This window comes from Nothobranchius furzeri, chromosome 9 (assembly GCF_043380555.1).
Source record: "Nothobranchius furzeri strain GRZ-AD chromosome 9, NfurGRZ-RIMD1, whole genome shotgun sequence".
NCBI classification, from domain to species: Eukaryota; Metazoa; Chordata; class Actinopteri; order Cyprinodontiformes; family Nothobranchiidae; genus Nothobranchius; species Nothobranchius furzeri.
In genome coordinates, this window is record NC_091749.1 from 55,639,780 (window position 1) to 55,659,578 (window position 19,799).

Here is a 19,799-nt window from a genome sequence, read left to right on the forward strand (position 1 = left end):
GGTCGTATCGATCTCGACTGTGATTGGTCCATATCCCATCAATCTTCACCAGTTTTCATCCAATCGAAGAGAAAGCGGAAACGGAAGCAGATTTTTTTTTACCAACTGTTTACAAGAAGAGCGAATAGCGCGAAAATGGACGCTACCGAAAATGCAACTAAAAGTGTAGTTGGTGTTGAATATATCGTTAACGGATGGGTTGTGGATTATTATTATTGTTTAGCGCTGGAGCTTTTAAAACGTAAGCAGCACGAGGACTTTCGTAATATTTGCAGCACAGTTGAAAGTAAGTAGCGCTTTTCCCCCCGCCACGCTAGTTTAAGCTAACACTCAGCAACCGCTGTGCCAACTTTACAAACTAACGTCTGTCAGCCATATCATGCTTCTTATTTACTTTGACAGCCCGTGTTTAACAATATATTCGATTTGTTGTTACATCCGTAAACGGTTTAGGCTTCTGTTGTCAGACAACCTCTTAATTAACTAGTTATTTACAGTTTTTCTCCATTGGTTTGAGCTCTTTTCTTGAAACAGAAATCACATTCTCAAACCTCTAAGACCATTTGGCAAAACACTGTTACAGTTTAGCACAACACTATAGCTCACCTGCAAAAGCTCATATCTCTTCCAAAACTGTTCACTCAGGCTTCAATCTAAATCCCTTTCTCATTTAAACAGTCAGTGTCTCCAAAATGGCAAAGATCCTTCTCAATAGCATTGGCTCATTTCTTGACACATATCGGACATTCTCATCATTCTTGGTGCTTTTGTCAAATTAAACCTGGATGGTTGATCACAACAACATGGATTACCTGCAAAAGCTCATATCTCTCCTAAAACAGTTCACTCATGTGTCAAAACTACATTTCTTTCTAATCTGAACAGTCAGTCGGTGCCCCCAAAATGCATCGTCCCCTTAGCATTGTGTGAGTACTGCCATACAAAATGTTTAGATGTTTTGTCACTATGGCAGAGGACCAACAATATATAACCGAAAAGGGTAGCCTCCAAGCCAAGTTTGACATCACAGATTGCACTCACACTACCTAGTAAATTATAACCATTTTTTATTCACACGCAAAGAAAGTTTCAAACATATGTAAAATGTATGAAATGTATGTATGGGCAGCAGTAGCTCAACAGGTTGAGCGGGTTGCCCAGTAATTGGAAGGTTGCAAGTTCGATCCCGGCTCCTGACGGAGAATTCTGCTATTGTGTCCTTGGGCAAGACACCACCCACATTGCCTGCTGGAGGTGTTTGGAGGGACTGGTGGCACCTGTGCTTGGCAGCCTTGCCTCTGTCAGTGCATCCCAGGGCAGCTGTGGCTACATCGTAGCTCATCACCATCAGTGTGTGGATGTATGTGTGAATGGATGAATGATACACTGTAATGTAAAGCGCTTTGGAGTCCTTACTCTGAGAGGAGCTACACAAGTGCGGGTCATTTATCATTTACAAAAGAAAATGAACATTTTCTTCCTCCTCTTCCTTGAGGAAGAAATTCCCCTTGTCCGTTTGCTTGTTCTTGTCTATCCATGTTCAGAGATCAGACTGGCGCTGGTCAAGCCCTATATATCTGTGTTTGGCAGCACATGATCATGGTAAAAAAAAATGGTAGGCATGTGTGACACTCTCCATTCATTAGTCTACTTTCAACTGTCAATGACTGTCATCAATGTATCAAATATTCAAAGAAATTCATAAATGGTATTCATGGTATTATGTTCTTGACCAATTCTGACAAATGAACAGTTTTGCATGCGAATACTTACACATTGAAATCATGCTGACATGTTTTAGAGAGAATGATCATTAGACTGAGAATCAACCAATCAGTTTAGATCTACAAGATCTATTCATTTGGAAAATGTGCAAAATGTGGGCTAACTGTATAACTGTAGGTATGGGTGGGCAATATATACAATTTAATATAGGCTGCATAGTGGCGCAGTGGTTACCACTGTTGCCTTGCAGCAGGAAGGTTGCAGGTTCGAACCTCAGCTGCGGCCTTTCTGCGTGGAGTTGCGTGTTCTCCCCATGCGTGCGTGGGTTTCCTCCGGGTGCTCCGGTTTCCCCCACAGATCACAACATGCCCTATAGTTTATACATTGTAAGTCGCTTTTGATAAAAGTGTCAGCCAAATGAATAAACATAAACGTACAAGGTAGAAACGATATAAAATTGGGTAATGATAGGGTTTTTGGCTACATTGGGTTTTTGGCTACATCGCAATACCGCGATATCGCGATAACACATGACATCACCAAGATGTGCACCCTGCTGACATTGGGACAACAGAATGGCAGTGACTGCAAGCATGGAGTGGGCAGAGGAGGAGGCCTATATGCCTCATGTGGCATATATTTGCCACATGAGGATATTTAAAAGCATGTCATTTTGATATATATAAACAGAGGAAAAAATATATCGCAATATATATCGTTACCGCACATGCTTCAGATTATATCGCAATATAGATTTGACGCCATGTCGCCCAGCCCTAACTGTAGGCTACATGTACTTAATCATTTGCAAAGATGCACTGGGACAATTGAGACATGTGCTAAAGCTTTTGCCATTTGATAAAATGAATGAGAAATGCTGTTCTGTTGTGAACATTTGCCAAGAGGTTTGGAGGTTTGTCCATGTTATTTTGAGAATGTAATTTCTGTTTCAAGAAATGAGCGAAACCAATGGAGAAAACCTGTAAATGTAGGTTTAGCCACTTCGTTTGTTTACTAAAAACCAGGATGCTACATGCGTCCAGCAAGGTGGCTTCTCCGTCTTGTCTTTTCAGTAGTCTTATTCAACAGATTTTATAGTTAACCAACTATGTTTTGCATTGTTTCCTTTAAGTAGTATAAAACACTTTAAGCAGATCACTTCATTGAGGGTCTGAGTAGAGCTGCTATTATAAAAACTGATCTAAAATCATGATGAGTGAGGAGCAGTTGGAGAATAAGCCTTTTTTTTTATCTCCTTAGGTATCTTGAATCGTCCCATAGAGGACCTGAACAACTTGTCATTAAAGATCAGACTTTTGCAGTTTCTGTCACGCCTAAATGAAGCTGAAAATCCAGGTAAGAAAAAAATCTGCCATACTGTCGTTTCTTTTTTTTTTCTTTTCTCTCTAAGTTAGTTTTTGTGGATTTGTGTCTCCTTTAGAAAAGCAGTTTGAAACTGATCGGACCAGTACTCCTTTGGAATCAGCTCAAGTTTTATTGGAACAAATCACAGGAGAGTTCAGAATCCCAAAGCAGATTGGTGACGATGCCAGCGTTTCACTGAGAGAGTTTGTAAGTGATGATTCACTTTTTGTGGTGGTAGTCACCCAAACGGGGGCAAATGTACACATCTATTTTGAGTCTGAGGCTTTTCCTGAAGATATCATCCATTTGTGCATGTTGTTGTGGGAGCACAATGTTTAAGAGCACTGCCTAATGGTGATATCTGGGCATTAAATAAATGTGTTTTAGTCTAACGAGTATTTTTTGGTTTTTAGATTGTGGGGACCTTCATTAAGAACAAGCAGTTTGATAAAGCAAAAGATGCTCTTCTTCGGCATCTTACCAAGTCTGTGAGTAGCAAGGTAAGTTTTTCTCATGCACTGGATTCTCCTATAGTTACACTACACCATAAAATCAAGATGGAACTGCTGGGGTGGACAAATAAAAGGATGCGTCTAAATATTGTGGAATGTGTTGATATGTGGATGGATGGGCTTTTTTTTTCCTATTGAACTGTTGAAATGTGATCCATCTACATTACGACAACTCATTTTAAGTAGTAAAAAATGTGGATACCTTGTAAAACGGTGGAATTTAGGAAAAATGTCAACACTCATTTGGAAACATAAGCTCACTTGGTCTTGTTGCAATTTACAAACAAACATAAAGCAGACAAGTTTTTGGTTTTGACATCTCACGTTTGTGTTTTCTGTAGAGGGAAACGTTCATGAAACTAATCAGTCAGAAGAGTAAAGCCCATGAGGTCATCAACCAAATCAACGTTCAGTGCCTCATGCAGGAGATGCTGGATTTTTGCCAGAAAGTCTGCCCGTTTACTCTTCCCTTTATGTGTAAGGTATGCATACTTGGATTAACGTCCTGCAAAGGGTTTTCTTCTTTCGGTCTATTAGAAGTCAAGCCCATGCAGTTTAAAACTGATTCCTAATACTTTTACTTCTAAATAAAACAAAGCGTAGGGAATTTATTATTTCAGTTGTTTTCACGGACAGACCGCAGATATGGACACCTTATTGTGTGTTTGTTTTGCACACCAGACTGCACGATCTCTGATTGAAAAAAGACCTGAGGAAGCTGTCATTAGTACTGGTGAGCAAGACCAGTCCACTTCTTCCTGCAGCCCACAAATCAACATTTTCAATCTTCAGTTCTGGTAAGTTTTCTGTAACTCGGACGATTCCAGTCTCATTACAGTGACACTTAGTGGCGTACTGGTCTGTTCTCATCCTGTTGGTTATGGGGCAATAATAATATGCTCTCCACTTATACACGCTGTTGCGTTTTATTTTTTCCTCATAACCATTGTTGGCAGTTACCTCTCACCATGTTACATTTGTTTCAATACTAAAAAAAATAGTCTTTACTTATCTTTTCTTTCAGTGAACACTCAGTCATCCAGAAAGCCAGACTAGAAGTGGCCTACAACGCCCTGGCTGGTGGCTCAACCCAAATGACATTTGTGCAGCTGGAGGAAGAAATAAAGCAGGAGACCCAGGAAAAAGAGGAGGCTTGTCTGCAACTTTCAGCCGAAGCTATGAGGAGCACCAATCTGAGCTCGGAACAGGAAGCAGGGCTTCAGAGAGAGACACGCAGCCCCAGGGAGGCTTCTCCAGCAGACCAGCCTCCACTGCTGGACACAGATCGTCAAACACCATCGGGTTCACTTTCAGGGTACACTGTGTCACGGCTGGTGATTGGACCAGACAGTCAGCAGAACTCACAAAGCACCACTCATTCTGAGTTACCGAGAATAGAAATACCACCACAGACTCTCACCAGTAAAGACTCAAACGACATGCAGTGCCCAGTTACAGACGCAGAAATACCCTTCCCCGCACGGAAGCGCCTCCGAAAGAGCAGGCAAGTTTCATCGTTTACCTCATGTGTTTGCTGCTGAATATCAGTGTGTGCCATTAAAGCTATATGTTGTTGAACAGCTGTTTAAGTCACACGATGACTGAGAATTCCTCAGACTGTAATGAGGAATCCTGCGACCCTGATGAGGAGAAGAAATCAAATGTTGATGACGGCGATCACCGATCCAGTCGGTCCTCCAGCAGGTTAGTTTAGCATTAGGTCACGGGGGGGGGGACCAAAACAATTAAAAAATTGTAGAAGAAAAACATTTTTCTGGTGAATGTTCTCGGTCATCCAGGTCAGGGTAAGGGTTATCCAAAAGGGTTCAAATGAAGGCAAATAAGTCTAGTTGCCTTCATTTGAACTCTTTTGAATGTAGGAATGGGTGAAAAACAATAGGGATGTAAGAAAATATCGATATGACAATATATCGTGATATTTTTCCCAGCAATATTATATCGATATTCAAAAGCTGTGTATCGGAAATATCGATATGGCAATATATCGTGATTTTTTTTCTTGCGATTATTACATCGATATTCAAAAGCCGTGTATCTAATTCCTGAAAGAATTTACATGCAAACATTTGTGTATTTTCTTTTCGTTTTGCGCAATTCAATCGCCACCCGCTAGTTGGCAGCAGTGTGCAGCGGGTTTTGTTTCCACCACTGAAATGTAAATCCCTCCATCATGGTTCAAATACTTCATGTTAAACATGTTACGTATCAGTTTGGACTGTTTATTGAACATTCTTACAATAAATTCAGTTAAAAAATTGCTTGTAACGTCTGACTGAATGTATCGCAATATATCGTGATATATCGTATCGTCCCCCCTGTATCGTGATATGTATCGTATCACCAGAATTTCAAAAATACACATCCCTAAAAAACAATTTTGTATTTTTCTTTGGATTTTGTCGATATGTTGTTTGCTTCAAAGTTAAAGGTGTGGTTCACTCAATACATTTGCAGTGGTTCTCTAGTATGAAGTAAGTTGTACTCTAGGTACAAAAAGTCCTGAGCCCTCATTTATCAACCACACTTACGAACTGATCTGTGCGTATTTCGTTTGTATAAACGATTTTACTCGTGTGGTATTTACCAATATGTACTTGTGCGTGGACATGTTCCTAAATACAAGAGCAGCTCTGACCATGCGTATGAACAGCATCTAGTGGTAGAACGGGAACCACTGCACTGACGGTCTCTGTCATCCACACATGTTCCTCATCCACAAATGAGTTTAAGTAATTATGTCGGTGGGAAAACAGCTTTTTTGCATAATTGGTGCTAAAACCAATCAAAGACATATGACCGACGGGAATCTGACATTAAATCATGGCTGTTCTGTGTTATTGGAGGATTCAACAGAGCGTGCACACTGAAGGGAACACGTCCTCCATCCTCCTGTGCTGAGATTTGAGACCCTTTGTGGCACGATAGATAAACCGCACAAATCCAGTTCCTGGTTATATTTTATTTTACAACTACGAGAATCCCCCCAGAGCCTCCTCTGCTCCCCGATCATACACCAAGGTAACCAGACCGAATGACAGCTCAGAAGAGGCTGCACTCTCAGACAACATTTCCAAATAAAACTTAACTCCAAACAGAATAACTCCTTAACAACCCGTTACTCCACGATTTATCGGATTTGTTCTTTTATTTATTTCTGACATTAACCTCTCCGCTGTCCCTAGCGTGTTTTCAACCTCTGCAACTTGTTTGGTTGTTTTGCGCTTTGGCAGCCAGTGTCTCGATCTCGCTGTCGATAAAGTTTTTCTTATTTTTCCAGGGGCAAAAACAGAAAATTCCCTCGCGTGCTGAGGACGTAGCGTGACCAAAAATGAATAATTGAGGATGTTTCTGTATGTAAATGACTGAAGGGACACGAGCACCTGGGTACGCACAGGCAGGATTTATCATCAAACGGTTGTGGAGGAACATGCGTTCATAAATCAGGATTTTTACTGTTCATACACGCATTCTACATTTCATTCATAGGAAGGAATATAAGACGGTTTCTAAGAACGTTTGATAAATGGGGGCCATGGTGCGCCACGATGGTCACGATCTAGAAGATTGCCAGAACAGTGGAAAGATTCAGATGGTGGAACTTGGAGCCTTACTTCTTGATATTTGAACATCTTACTCACCTCTGATTGGCTAACAGCAATGCACCTCTACCACTGACTCTGTTTACTTTGCAACATTGACAAATAACACAAGTCTGGAGGAGTTCTGCCGTGTTGTGGAGTTGCTAATGATTAGCTCCTATTAGGCGAGACGTTCTCTGCAGTTTTCTGGACACTAAACCAACAACAGCCTTCCCCGTCGTGAGTCGAGATGAGCGAGTCCATGAATGTTAAGTGATTGTGTGATGTCATGCAAATCCTAGCTTTCCCTGTCTATTTTCTACCAGAAGCTAATGTAGGAGACGATTTTCATCTTCGGCCTGGATGGAAAACTCAGAATGACCTATTATAATCAAGTATAATAATAAAAATAATGTTTTTCCAGTGAACCACATCTTTAATATTAAAGTCCAGACTACAGTTTAAAACCCAGAGCAGATTTTTTTGTAGTGTGACGTGTGAAATGCTGTTTAGTAGAAGCAAGTAGCACATTATCTGATTTCAGAAATTGATCAGGAGCTGGCGGATCCAGGTTTTCTTGATAATCGATTCAACCAAAAGTTCCTGTTTCCAAAACGATTTCCTTCCCTTTCACCTTAGAGATGACAGTAAATCAAAACGGTCTTCTTCAGAAGTGGAGGACGGTCCACAGGTGTCCTTGACTCCCTCAAGAACTTCACAAAAGACTCCATCCAAACCACTGGCCAGATGTTCTCCAGCCAAGTGAGTCCAAACGCTCAATGATCCGTTTGATTTCTGCAGCTTGAGTGGTGATTAATGTGCAAATGTATCGACGAAGTGATCCAGGTGAAGTGGAAGACATTTCTATCGTGGACTCTTCCTTGGACAGCTCGTCGAGTGTCTCCTCTCATCCCTCTCTCCCACAGAGCTCAACCCCACAGAGGGCTCGTCACAAGGTTCCTCTGGATTTAGGCTGGTGAGTTTGAAGAACACCAGAGTCTTCTAGCTTAGCAACAAGACATTTGATCACTGAATAAAACTCAGTTTTTTTCTTCATCTTGAAATAAAATGCTTCATAATTGCATCTGTGCACTTTGATCTACAATTACGATCAGTGAACCCAGTAGTCTTAATATTTACAGGAAACAACTGGCCAAAGAAGCAAAGGAATCTAAGGAAACATGGAGTGATGAAGAACTGTGTTTTACCTCCACAAGGAGCACCGCAACTGGGTCAAGTATGAGAGTTGATTATCCCGTTGTAACTCCAGTTGTAAAGACGTATATTTTTCATTGTAACTTGTTTCTTTATTGTCTTAAAGGAAGCAACAAAAGCACCATATCTAAATGTGGGACAAGGAAGAGGGTAAGAATATGTCATTAAAAAACAGGATTACAATAAAAGCCTTGGCTGGACACAAACCCAGGACCTTTTTAGTGCACGGCCCCAGCCGATGATGTACATATTTATATTTAAACAGTGGTAATCAGAAAGTACAATAAGTAACAGTTTTGCAGTGAAACCCTTATGAGGTTCATAAGAAAGTGTGATGTTCCAGCTGCTTCCATCCACTGTTGCTTTTGTCACACAACCACTGCACACACGAGAAGCTGCTGATGGTTCCAAGTGTAACTGTTGAGTAGATACAACGTGCAATTGTTTTCTGATCAAGGCAAAAGTCAATGCTTTAAATGAGCCTTGCATCTCTTCAGCGTGGCCTGGAGTCGGTTGTTGCAGATGAAGTGTTTCTTCTGTTGTTGGAGAGATAATTTGTAAAAGAGCAACAGAAAAGTTTTCAAGTTAAAATGAAGTGCATCTTTTTAAAATGGTGTCTGACCCCACCCTCTGGAATGAGGTGGAGCTCGGCTCTTGCCATGCAGACATCGGAACTATTCAATAGCTCTTGCACTCGTCTGCCTTGAAAAGATTCACGTGAAAACTTTACCATGAATCCAGTAGGGTTCAAATGAAGGCAACTAGACTTCTTTGGTTTCTTGAAGATGTTTTGCTTCTCATCCGAGGAGCTTTGTCAATTCTAACTGGAATGTGGGAGGGTCAAGCTTATAAGGTGTAGCTGTCTGTTATTTAGCGAGGAGAAACTTCTCTGGGTACCCCTCCTCTCTACCCCCTGATGAGTCACTAGTCTCTATTGTGCGGGACTCGTTGATTAGATGCAGGAAGGTGTGACCTAGACTGAAACTGCTTAGGAGTCAGATTTTCACGTTTGACATAGATGGCATCTTCTCAAACCATCCACCTTATCTGTCCAGAATGTGCACTTTGTCATTTTCAAAGTTGTGTCCCTTGTCCTTCAGGGGTAGGTGGACTGCAGTCTTGACCTGAAGAGGTGGCTCTCCTGTGTTGTGTTATGCTCTTGTGTAATTGTTGTTTAGTTTCCCCATTTTAAATCTCCCGACAGTCCTCACTACATTGGACTGCATAAACAACGCCACTGAGCTTCTGTTAGGGTGTTTTGTCTTTTGGATGGACCAGTTTCTGTCTGAGGGCGCTGTTAGGTTCAAAGTTTACTGGGATGTTGGATTTTGAGAAGATTCTTTCAAGTTTCTCAGACTCCCACCACGTATGAAATGACGGTGCCTTTGTGCCTGGTGTCCTCTTCTTTGCTAGTTGTGGCTTTGGATGCTTTTCCAGACTTATTAAAGATTTCACAAAGGCCCACTTAGGGTATATGCAGTTATGGAGAGCTTTCTTGATGCGTTTTCCTTCAGTCTTTGTGGGAATGTTCTCGGCCCGATGGTGTGAAGTCCTGGTGACTGACATTTTGTGCTCCAGTGGGTGATGTGAGTCAAAATGCAAATACTGGTCTGTGTGAGTTGGGTTTTCTGTAGACATCAACGCCGAGACTTGCATCTTGTTCAGTTTGCACAGCACAGTCCAAGAAGAGCAGTTGGTTGTGTGCGTCCTCCCTGGTGAACTTGATGTTTTTGTCCACGGCATTAATGTGCTTGGTAGTCTTCTTCCTTTGTGAGAATTTTGATCCATGTGTCGTCCACGTACCTGAACCAGTGGCTTGGTGTTGTTCTATTGTAGGAGTTCAGTGCTCTGGTTTCCACTTCCTCCATGGACATGCTGATGATCGGTGACACTGGAGAGCCCATGGTGCATCCACGTTTTTGCCTGTAAAACTTGTGTTTGAAGTAGGTGGTAAAGGCAGAGTTCCAGGTGGTTACAGATCTGGTTTGAGGAGATGAGGGGTACTCAAAATAGTTTCTGCTCGTTAAGAGACAGCTGCACCTTGTAAGCTTGACTCTCCCATAATCCAGTCAGAATTGCCAATGCTCCTTGGATGAGAAGTGAAACGTCTTCAAGAAACCAAGCAAGTCCAGTTTCCTTCATTTAAACCCTTTTGGATTACCATGACCTGGATGACCGAACTTTCACCAGCATATTTACCATGAATTTACTGACTTTTCTGAGCAGCAAAGAGCCAACAGACTTTGTGTGTGTGTGTGTGTGTGTGTGTGTGTGTGTGTGTGTGTGTGTGTGTGTGTGTGTGTGTGTGTGTGTGTGTGTGTGTGTTGCAGGCCTGGACAGAAAAAGAAACGGAGAAATTAAAAGAGGGTGTGAAGAAGTTTGGTGTGGGGAGCTGGAGTAAAATTAAGAGCTTTTATTCGTTTGACCGTTCTAATGTCAACTTAAAAGATCGCTGGAGGACCTTAAAGAAGTCAAATCTAGTATGAGTGTTTTTTATGTTTGTTTTAAAATTCTTTCTGTTCTGACATTTGTTTAAAGAGACCATGTAGAAAATACATTGCAACAGAAGCGTTTCCCACAGTTGGACATTTCATTTTTCAAATAAACCCTAGCAGAGCTTTGCAAAATGAAGGTGAGATTACAAAGCAGTTTATTTCAGTCTTGTGTCTGTAGAAAAAACACAGTCCAGTTAAGGTTCTGTTAGAGGAGTCTTGATTCAGCCACATCACCACGAGGCAGTGAGTGGGTAAATCAAGTCATTCTGGGTGCGAATCTGAATAAAAAGAAGTCCATCCAGTTTCTGTGTCTTTATGTCAGTGTGTCCTCATTTCTGATGAACTCTCCCACGTCGGCCTGGTGGAACACAACGATGGACATAGGATCCACTCGCCGACACTCCTGGGTCGACTTTGCTGCCACTCCGAAGCCCTGAGCATGAAAACACCAGACTGTCACATAGGGCTGGACAATAATTCAAAAACCACATGTATCTGTTGATAGATTTCAATTAAGTTTCCTTTTTTCATTCTAGCCTATTAATTAGCTTAATTCTAGAGTTACTACTACTACTTACTCCCAGCTAATCAAAAACAAGGACCCAGGCACCAAGCCCTCTCCTCTTTAACCTAAACAGACAGCTTGTCATTTAAATGAGATGCTTCAGCAAGAACAGGTGGAGGAAATGGTCCCGATTAAAGGTTACAGCAGTTCAACCTGCATGGAAATGTTTTTATTTTTGCAAGTCTGACAAAAAACAAATTTTAGTTTGCAAATTTGCAGACAAAAATCAAGTCTGGTACCAAAACCAACTTATCATTAAGTAATGACAAAATGGCCAGGGCTGCACTTAAAATATCTTTTCTACATTTGTATGGTAATTATTCATATTGATCACTATGAATTTTTGATTGATATGCTTTTTCCTATATCTTCCAGCCCTACTGCCACAGCAAGAAATGTTTTAAAACATAGAAAATGCAATTTTCTGGAACATAATATAGTTTTATCAAATATACATAGCCAGTGTTTTACAATGTTATACAGATGCAACAAATAAATTAGCATATGAATTGTGAAGTAAGTGTTTTATTTAGCTCACAAATCACAGTCCAATAATTTATTTACTGTGGTGACATAATCAAACACCAGTAACCCTTCCATACATTTTCAACCTTGGGTTGGGTCGCTGGGGCAGTAGCCTAAGCAGGAAGGCCCAGACTTCCCTCTCCTCCCTTCCTCGGGAGGAGGATTCCTAAGGCATTCCCTAGCCAGCAAGGACTACGTTTACATTTAGCCAATATCCGGGTTATGATCGGGTTAAGGTCGGTATTCGGGTTTCTGAGTTGATCAGAATAACCCGTTTACAAGCATAAATAGAAAGAGTTACCTCTAACTTGCATAACCCTATTTAAATGTGGACATTGGGGTAGCATCAGGACGTATAGACTACGTCCTGACGCAATATGCGTCATATTTCGCTGTGTCTGTACTTTCAGCCGTCAACAAAAGACATAATGTTCATACTTTTCACCAGACCGATGAAGACAGAGGTTTCCTCATCACTCCAAAAGTGTGGTGCTGTGCCGCGACTCGCCATGTTACTCCCGGTGTTCTGGCGCATACAAGACGTCTCGCTACTCAAAAGACCAAGATTCCTTGTGAACAGAGCATGCGCAGAACACACACTTCGATGGGGATATCCTGATGTGCGTTTACACGACCAAACATTCGGGTTAAAAAAGGGTTACCCCAGGTGTAGTAACCGGGTTTTTAAAAACCCGGTTATGAGCATATCCGGGTTTTTGGCGGTGTTTACACGGCCGTGCGGAACCGGGTTATTGTGAATATTCGGGTTTTAAAAGGGTTACTGACTGCATGTAAACGCACTCAGTGAGTCTCTCTTGCATGTCCTAGGTCTTCCTTTAGGTCTCCCGGTAGGATGTGCCTGGAAAACCTCACCAGGGAGGTGCACAGGAGGCATCCTTACCAGATGCTCGAGCCACCAGTAACCCAGTTCAATCTATTTATCCCAATGGCACTGGCTCTTTCAGTCATTCTGGTATATGTTCATCTTTAAAAAAAAATGCTGTAAGACCAGTCTGACTTTTAAGCTGGTTCGTAATTAACATTAATGGTTAAGTATGGTGACCAGTTTGTGTCCAAGAAACAACTTTTTTTTTAAAGTAAACAGTCTTGTCCTGTAAACAGCTATAATTCCTAAACCCTTCCTGGTTGTGTTTTGTTCAACAGTCAACAATGTAAGTATAATTATATAAGTATATTACTTACCAAAGGTACATCAGCCATGGAGTAAACCACGACTCCTTGATACTGCATGGTATTTTCAGTAATTCTGCCGAGACCAGATTTTAGCACATGGTTTCCATACAAGAACGACTGCTCTGCTCCAGGTTTCACCCACACCTTAAACTAGAATCATAGTTTGAAGTTAGTTATACACGTATATCAAACCAAAGAAAAACAACATTCCTAACAGAGACCAGACAAAATCAGATTACTGGTAATACTTATGTAGTATCTGCTGCTCTGAAATTTACCATCAACAGCTTCTGGTTGAAGCACAATTACAAAAAAAAAAAAAAAAGTGTTTCAATACTTGTGGGTCGACATTAGTGCAGAGACACACAGTTATTTTCCCCTTAATGTAGTCCTGGAACACTTGTACGTACCTTTGCATAGGGCGCGAGGAAATCCAGCGCAGTGACGTGCAGGCGGAACTTAGTGGTCTTTGTAAACTTCCCAAAACACGTCCCAACTGAAATGAGCTTGTCCCGGGAGAAGTTTGTAGCCAGCTTCAGGATTTTTTCACTGTGGACCAAAACTCAATAAGCTTCTCCATAGAAACCATAAATTACTGTTTACTGGTTATAAACATACCTCATGTAGTACACACGGTCCTGGTGTAGCCTGAAACAGTAGGTACCATCGGGTCGGTCCACTAGAAGTTTTATGTTTTCACCAATACTTGATTAGAAAGAGAGAGCATTTCAGCTAACACACATGCTAACGCAACATTGATGAAATCTGAGTCCTTAAAGGGACATAAAAAGATATTTAAGCTCACTTACTACTTCGACAGCTTCTCGAACATTACTTTTGTTTCCTCTTCCGTTAACGGTCTCATTTTTGCGAATTTTACTATTCCTTTTTAGCAACACGAGAACGACAAGAACGTGGGTCTAAGCGGAAGTCGTCAGAATGCTCAACCGGAAGTCGCTCTACGTACAGCCAGTGCAGTTCCTGATTTTTTTTTTTTTTTTTTTTTTTTGACATTTTTCAGCTTTCAGCTTCGACAGTGCGTTTTCCTCCGGCTAACCCCGGCCACCCCCTGGTGAGTTTATTCTCTCAAAAAATCAAATGAAACGCTTTGATAATGTTTAGCAAGACTAAATAGCAACTATCCGAGACCTTATGTGATAAAATGCGTTCTTTTTGTTAAAAATTTGAGTAGAAAATTGACTCGGTTAGCTTAGCCGGCTAGCTGTCAGTAGGAAAAAAACTCAGACTTGCGGTTGCTAAATGGTTAGCTTTTGAGAAGCTGCTGACAACTCTTACGCCTTCTTTTTGTAGGAGCTCATTTCCATTTAATAACCACGTTAAATTAGAATTGTACACAAAATCGGTAGGATACAGTGAAAGACTGACGTTTTTTTTTGTTTTGTGTTCTGATTTGAAAATGTCGATATTTTTATGCGGTAGCGGCGTGAAGTTATATAACGCTTATTTGTTTGTAAATACCATTCACCTTTGTTATCTAAGCTCCGAGGTAGGATCACTAATCTTCTCAGGAGTTTACATATCACTAGAAATGTACATTTCTGGAGTCTTTCTCTGCCAGCTGACTGCGGTTCCCCTGCAATGATGTCAGCGATGTATTTATTCCCTGTCAGCTGCAGAGTCAGTAACACAAATTGGGAAGAGGTACTTTGTCAGCAGACTTTTAGCATTTTGAGCAACATTTGATCTTCTTGTCACTTCTTCTTTACCAGTAGTAGGGCAGATCTTTTGCAGAAAGGTGTCAGACTGCTACGCAAAGCATATTTTCATGTTTAAGTGATCATTAGTGTGATTCTCAGTTAGAAAATGGCATTATTGTTATTGGTGATCATGTGTTTATAAATTAATTTCATGTGTTTCTCTACTCATTCCTTTTTTTATGCGGTCACATTTTTTTCTCAATTGTTTAACCATTCCTAAAATGTTTAGCATTTTTGTAGAAAACCGTATACTTAAAGGTGATGGTACAAACTTCGAGCTTTCACAACAACAAAAGAATCAATCAAGTATGTCCAAACTTCCCATCGGCTCATTTTCTTCTCATAAGAGTCAATAGCTATCCTGGTTATGCTTACTTCTTTATGGGAACATGTGCTTTTGACTTCCAGGTGAATATCAGTGACTTGATGCAATCTGCTGGATTCCTTATATAGGAAACTTTTTTCTGATTGGCTTAATGAACTGACCTGTATTGGAATGTTAATTATGTGAAGTGCCTTGAGACGACTCTTGTCGTGATTTGGCGCTATATAAATAAACTTGAAATGAATTCAATGGTTTTGATTTTTGTCATTTTACAAGATGCAAAAATCTCTTGACAAACACATGGGACTACATCTAAGAAACTATGTTGGTCTGGTCAAGTTAAATCGATGTGTCCTTTGATAATCCTAGGGGTTTTCCCATTCGTTGCTGTTGTAACACTGAGAAATGTCAAAGGCGAGGAAGCTTCTCCAAAGAATTTCATGTTTCCAAGGCTGAAAATGTGGAGCTCTGGATACTCAAATTCTATAAAATAAACAAGAAATGGTCAGATGTGTTTAAATCCTCAGCCAGACTTTTAATGATCCAACTAAAATAGTGATATTTTGTTGGGAAATGTACTCAAATGAATAAAAACACAAGTGTGCTTGAACATTTGTAGTAGTCACTGTTACTCATGAGTTTCTGTCCATCCTGTTTGTACAGCTTCTGGATGATTTCAGCTCAAGTGGGGGTTGTTCATTGTAATCACTTCTTTTAATAAAACCCCAGGGTTGATTTAAGATAATTTAGAACTAAAACATGCAGCTATGTTACCTTAAAGTTAAAAAAGTACTAAAATATTCTGTTTATCAAGTGACCCACAAAAGAAAAATAATTTAAATTGTTGTCAACAAATGCTTAGATCCCATATTTAACGTTTTTAATCAGTATTTTTGTTTATAACCTTTCTTGTTGGGCGTTGAAATCCTACTTAATGTACAAAATTAAAGAGTTTGACCTCAAACAACCTTAAAAACACCTGTTCAGTCACATGACATGTTTCTGCAGAAAGGAGTTCATACAGGGAAACGGTAACAGAAACGTGTGGTGTGTTTTTTTTTATTCATAAGAACTCCTTTAATGTAGAGAATTAAAGTTGTTTTTTATTTGCTGGGATCCAGATTCTCTCAAAACTGTCATTTTACTATCACAGTGTTGACTAAAGTAACGGGGTGTATCTGTTTTTCATTAAGGGTTTGGCTTGATTCCTCTCTTTTGACAGGTGTCTGCCACCTTGTTTTGTTGCCGGAGCAGAACTTGTGCCAACAGTTTACCCCCCGATAAGCCAGTGGCCTTTCTGCCAGCAGTTTCCGGTGTGTTTGTGATTCTGCTAACTCTGAACAGGAAGACGTCTGCGCTGTGAGAGGAAACTCTTGTGGCTTGTTCATCATCCTCAGAATGACAGAGTTCTGGGTTTGTTTCAGCTGCTGTATTGCAGAGCAGCCGCAACCAGTAAGTATGAAATGGACTATCAAGAGTGAAAGATTTGACAAAAATGACATTTGTGGATGCAAAAAATTAGAATGTGATGTTAAGGGTTGAGCTTATTAGAAAGTAAACAACAAAGGAGATAAAAGCCTCAGATATAAAGTTTTGTTTCATTTCAACACCTCAGAAGAAGCTGGATTGTTTCTGACTTTCCTGATGAGGATGTCGTTACTGCTTACTGATAAAGATGTGTCCAACAAAACTCTCCTTTGTGTGCCCCTAAGGTGTTATTATGTATCCAGAGTAGGGGTGGGCAATATAGACGATATAAGGTAGAAACAATATAAAATTGGGTAATGGTAGAGTTTTTGGCTATATCACAATACCGCGATATCGCGATAACACATGATGTCACTTAAGCCGTTTTCAGATTGACATACTGGAACACGTGTGGACAATTCAGTCCGGTTTTTAACCAGAACTGTGTTTTCAGACACACCACTTTTGTACCTGAACTCGTCCTTTCGGCTGCCTTCACACAGCAGGGAAAAGTTCCAGATGTCTGAGGGGGAGGGGGTGGGAAGACTGTACCCGGATATTGCGTAAACATAGTGAGGCGGGCGTACATGCATCATTTACCCAAACAAAGCCATTCAGTCAAACATGGCCGAGGAAGAGCTAGAGTCGGACTTATGTTAAGCATAATTCTGCGCACACGAAGACGCATAAGAGACCTGGATGATGAAGCTCAATGGCTAATAAAGGAATCACGGAAGCGGTGTGAAGCGCTCCGTCGCGCGTCTAGGAGACGGTACCGTAGGAGGCGAGCTGCCATCGTTTACCGCATTACCGCATGCTACAGGAGCGAGCTATCTATGTGCACACAGCGTCCCCCGGTCCCCTCCTCCTCCCTGTACGGAACTCGACCTCACCAGTCTGAAGCAGCCACCTTGTCCGTGACAAGTCCGGTCCTGTTACTAGGGGCATCGTCCGGTTTAATTATGCAAACGGTTATCCGGATGTTTGTATTGAGACACAAAGGTCTTAAGAACAGAGTCCCGAACATCTCCGTTTTTCATGGCCTGTCTGAAGGGGGCTTTAGATGTGCACCCTGCTGACATTGGGACAACAGAATGGCAGCAACTGCAAGCATGGAGTGGGCAGAGGAGGAGGCCTATATGCCTCATGTGGCATATATTTGCCACATGAGGATATTTAAAAGCATGTCATTTTGACATATATAAACAGAGGAAAAAATGTATCACAATATATATCGTTACCGCACATGCTTCAGATTATATCGCAACGTAGATTTGAGGCCATATGGCCCAGCCCTAATTCAGAGATAAATAAATACAAATATCAACTCTGAAGATGAGGAACCTTGTTTGTCATTTCTTTGAGAAATTTTTAAATATTCAAATTTTAGTAGTATAACCTTGTTTTCAGGCGATGAGTTGGCACTGAAGGGGAACATTACTATGTAGTTTTTGGTAAGATGAGAGGCATAAAAAGTGTTTTTCCTCTTCAGAAACGGCGGCGACGAATCGACCGCTCTATGATTGGAGAGCCAACAAACTTTGTTCACACCACACATGTAGGCTCAGGGGACATGGGCCTGGGAGTAGCAGCAGTAGGTCCTCCACACACTTTATGAAATCTTCAAGCATTTCTTAAATTGATTTCTCGGTCAGTTACTGTCTGCACTTTTTTGTAGGTGGACCTTGTTCAGGCACAAATGAAATCTAAAGGAGGCTACTCGCACGGAGGCTCAGAAGGCTCTCAGTTATAAAGAGGTGAGTGATGCTTTGGCTTGCCATGCTGGGTCAGGTTGGACCTGCTTTCACCCCAACAGCTGGTTGTAACTGGTAAACGTTCCAGTTATTACTGCTTACGTCATTTTACCGGTTGGAGATCAGAACAAAGGAGCATTCTAGATGAAATCTCATAAGTTACTCAGAGGGGGTAATCAGTAAATTTTTCAATGAAAGTATGTGCTTCCTCTTACTTATTTTGCCATAAATGATGCACCAGTTTTATACTGTAACCAATCTGGCTTCTGTCTTTAAAAGGGCTCATTCACTGAGAAACTGTGTAGTTGTTCTGGTTTTTCTAAATACCACCAGTCGCTGAGTTGCGTGCATGCTGAACATATGTTTTGTCAACTGGCAAAATTAGCATTCATGTCCCCCCGCCCACCTTTGTTTGCGACTGCATCTCCACTAGTAGAAGCTAATCATTAGCATTAGCAAGTCCCCAACATGGAGGAACTTGTTTGGGCTTGCTATTTGTGGAGAAAAATCATCAGCGTTGTGGTTTTTACTAAGAAAGAAGAGCGAACGAAGGTAGCGGAAGAGTCACATTGCTGTTAGCCAATCAGAGGCAAGATGGTCGCACGTTGTGATTATAAATTAGTAAGACTCCAAATTATTCTGCCCCCCACCCCCACACCTCAGGCTAATTTCAAATCCCTGAAATGGGAGCACCAGCAATGTTTAAACAACTAACAAAGACACCCAAAAATGAGTGAATAAGACCTTTAAGTTTTTTTGTTGACGTTGTAAATAAAGACAAAGCAAGCCTTTGAGTTAAAACACAACATATACAAGTGAAAGTACTTGTTCTGACTCCACCCGTGTTGCGTTTAAAATAATGACACTGAGCCGCTCTTGCAGAGCAGCTCACTTTTGTGTGGCTTTGAGAGGAAACTGGAGCAGTGCCACATTGTACGTATTTAGTCGTGTTTCACTGGGGAAATCCTGTTTGAAGAGTTTGATCAACATTTTCTTAATAATCTTTGTTGTTATTAATAACAACTTTAATTTATCTAAATTGTGTTCATTAGAGGTTTTTTTTTTTATATGTCTGTTTTAGGCTGTGCCATCATGGCTCCCTGTTGTCCTCAGGCTTCTATTAAAATAGCACTTTTTGTTTTTAAACAATAAAATAGTTCTAAGTTTTTCTATTGTTGTTAATATTTTACCTGGAGGTACCAGCAGCGTGGAACAGCATGAGGGCCGTTTACTTGCACGCTTTGCGGTGTGTCCATACACAACGGGGTAGCGGCTTCTTCATCTTCCCCATTGCTGGACTTGCAACATCACAAAAATCCCTTGAGACTTCCAAAGGTCAC

General features: G+C 40.9%; 3 protein-coding genes across 3 annotated transcripts in view; 2 read left to right on the forward strand and 1 right to left on the reverse strand.

Annotated features, from left to right (window-relative positions):
* Positions 1-11,212, forward strand: terfa (telomeric repeat binding factor a). The gene is made up of 13 exons (XM_015952887.3): positions 1-286; positions 2,986-3,081; positions 3,167-3,297; positions 3,504-3,590; positions 3,944-4,084; positions 4,284-4,399; positions 4,627-5,106; positions 5,184-5,306; positions 7,841-7,963; positions 8,040-8,177; positions 8,344-8,438; positions 8,523-8,566; positions 10,747-11,212. Exons 1-13 carry the CDS (start codon positions 136-138, stop codon positions 10,900-10,902), a joined length of 1,881 nt encoding a protein of 626 aa, XP_015808373.3. The 5' UTR covers positions 1-135; the 3' UTR covers positions 10,903-11,212.
* nip7 (NIP7 nucleolar pre-rRNA processing protein) lies at positions 11,050-14,159 on the reverse strand. The gene is made up of 5 exons (XM_015952889.3): positions 14,005-14,159; positions 13,814-13,900; positions 13,606-13,744; positions 13,205-13,345; positions 11,050-11,344 (listed from the first exon to the last, which is right to left on the reverse strand). Exons 1-5 carry the CDS (start codon positions 14,058-14,060, stop codon positions 11,225-11,227), a joined length of 543 nt encoding a protein of 180 aa, XP_015808375.1. The 5' UTR covers positions 14,061-14,159; the 3' UTR covers positions 11,050-11,224.
* A 21-nt stretch (positions 14,160-14,180) lies between these two features.
* Positions 14,181-19,799, forward strand: part of cdc42se2 (CDC42 small effector 2) — an 8,557-nt gene continuing 2,938 nt past the window's right edge. The window contains exons 1-4 of the mRNA XM_015952890.3: positions 14,181-14,267; positions 16,461-16,690; positions 18,198-18,299; positions 18,384-18,462. Coding sequence (XP_015808376.1) covers positions 16,637-16,690; positions 18,198-18,299; positions 18,384-18,458 — 231 coding nt within the window. The 5' untranslated portion in view covers positions 14,181-14,267; positions 16,461-16,636 and the 3' untranslated portion in view covers positions 18,459-18,462. The remainder of the gene's footprint in view (positions 14,268-16,460; positions 16,691-18,197; positions 18,300-18,383; positions 18,463-19,799) is intronic.

What these genes read in the sequence shown, in the direction of transcription:
- terfa (XM_015952887.3), top strand. Translation starts at nt 136, where the DNA reads ATGGACGCTACCGAAAATGCAACTAAAAGTGTAGTTGGTGTTGAATAT. An exon ending in GTTCCTCTGGATTTAGGCTG is followed by an intron (nt 8,178 to 8,343) that starts GTGAGTTTGAAG and finishes TAATATTTACAG; the next exon opens with GAAACAACTGGCCAAAGAAG. An exon ending in GAGCACCGCAACTGGGTCAA is followed by an intron (nt 8,439 to 8,522) that starts GTATGAGAGTTG and finishes ATTGTCTTAAAG; the next exon opens with GAAGCAACAAAAGCACCATA.
- nip7 (XM_015952889.3), bottom strand. Translation starts at nt 14,060, where the DNA reads ATGAGACCGTTAACGGAAGAGGAAACAAAAGTAATGTTCGAGAAGCTG. An exon ending in TTCGAGAAGCTGTCGAAGTA is followed by an intron (nt 13,901 to 14,004) that starts GTAAGTGAGCTT and finishes TTTCTAATCAAG; the next exon opens with TATTGGTGAAAACATAAAAC. An exon ending in TCCTCGCGCCCTATGCAAAG is followed by an intron (nt 13,346 to 13,605) that starts GTACGTACAAGT and finishes CTATGATTCTAG; the next exon opens with TTTAAGGTGTGGGTGAAACC.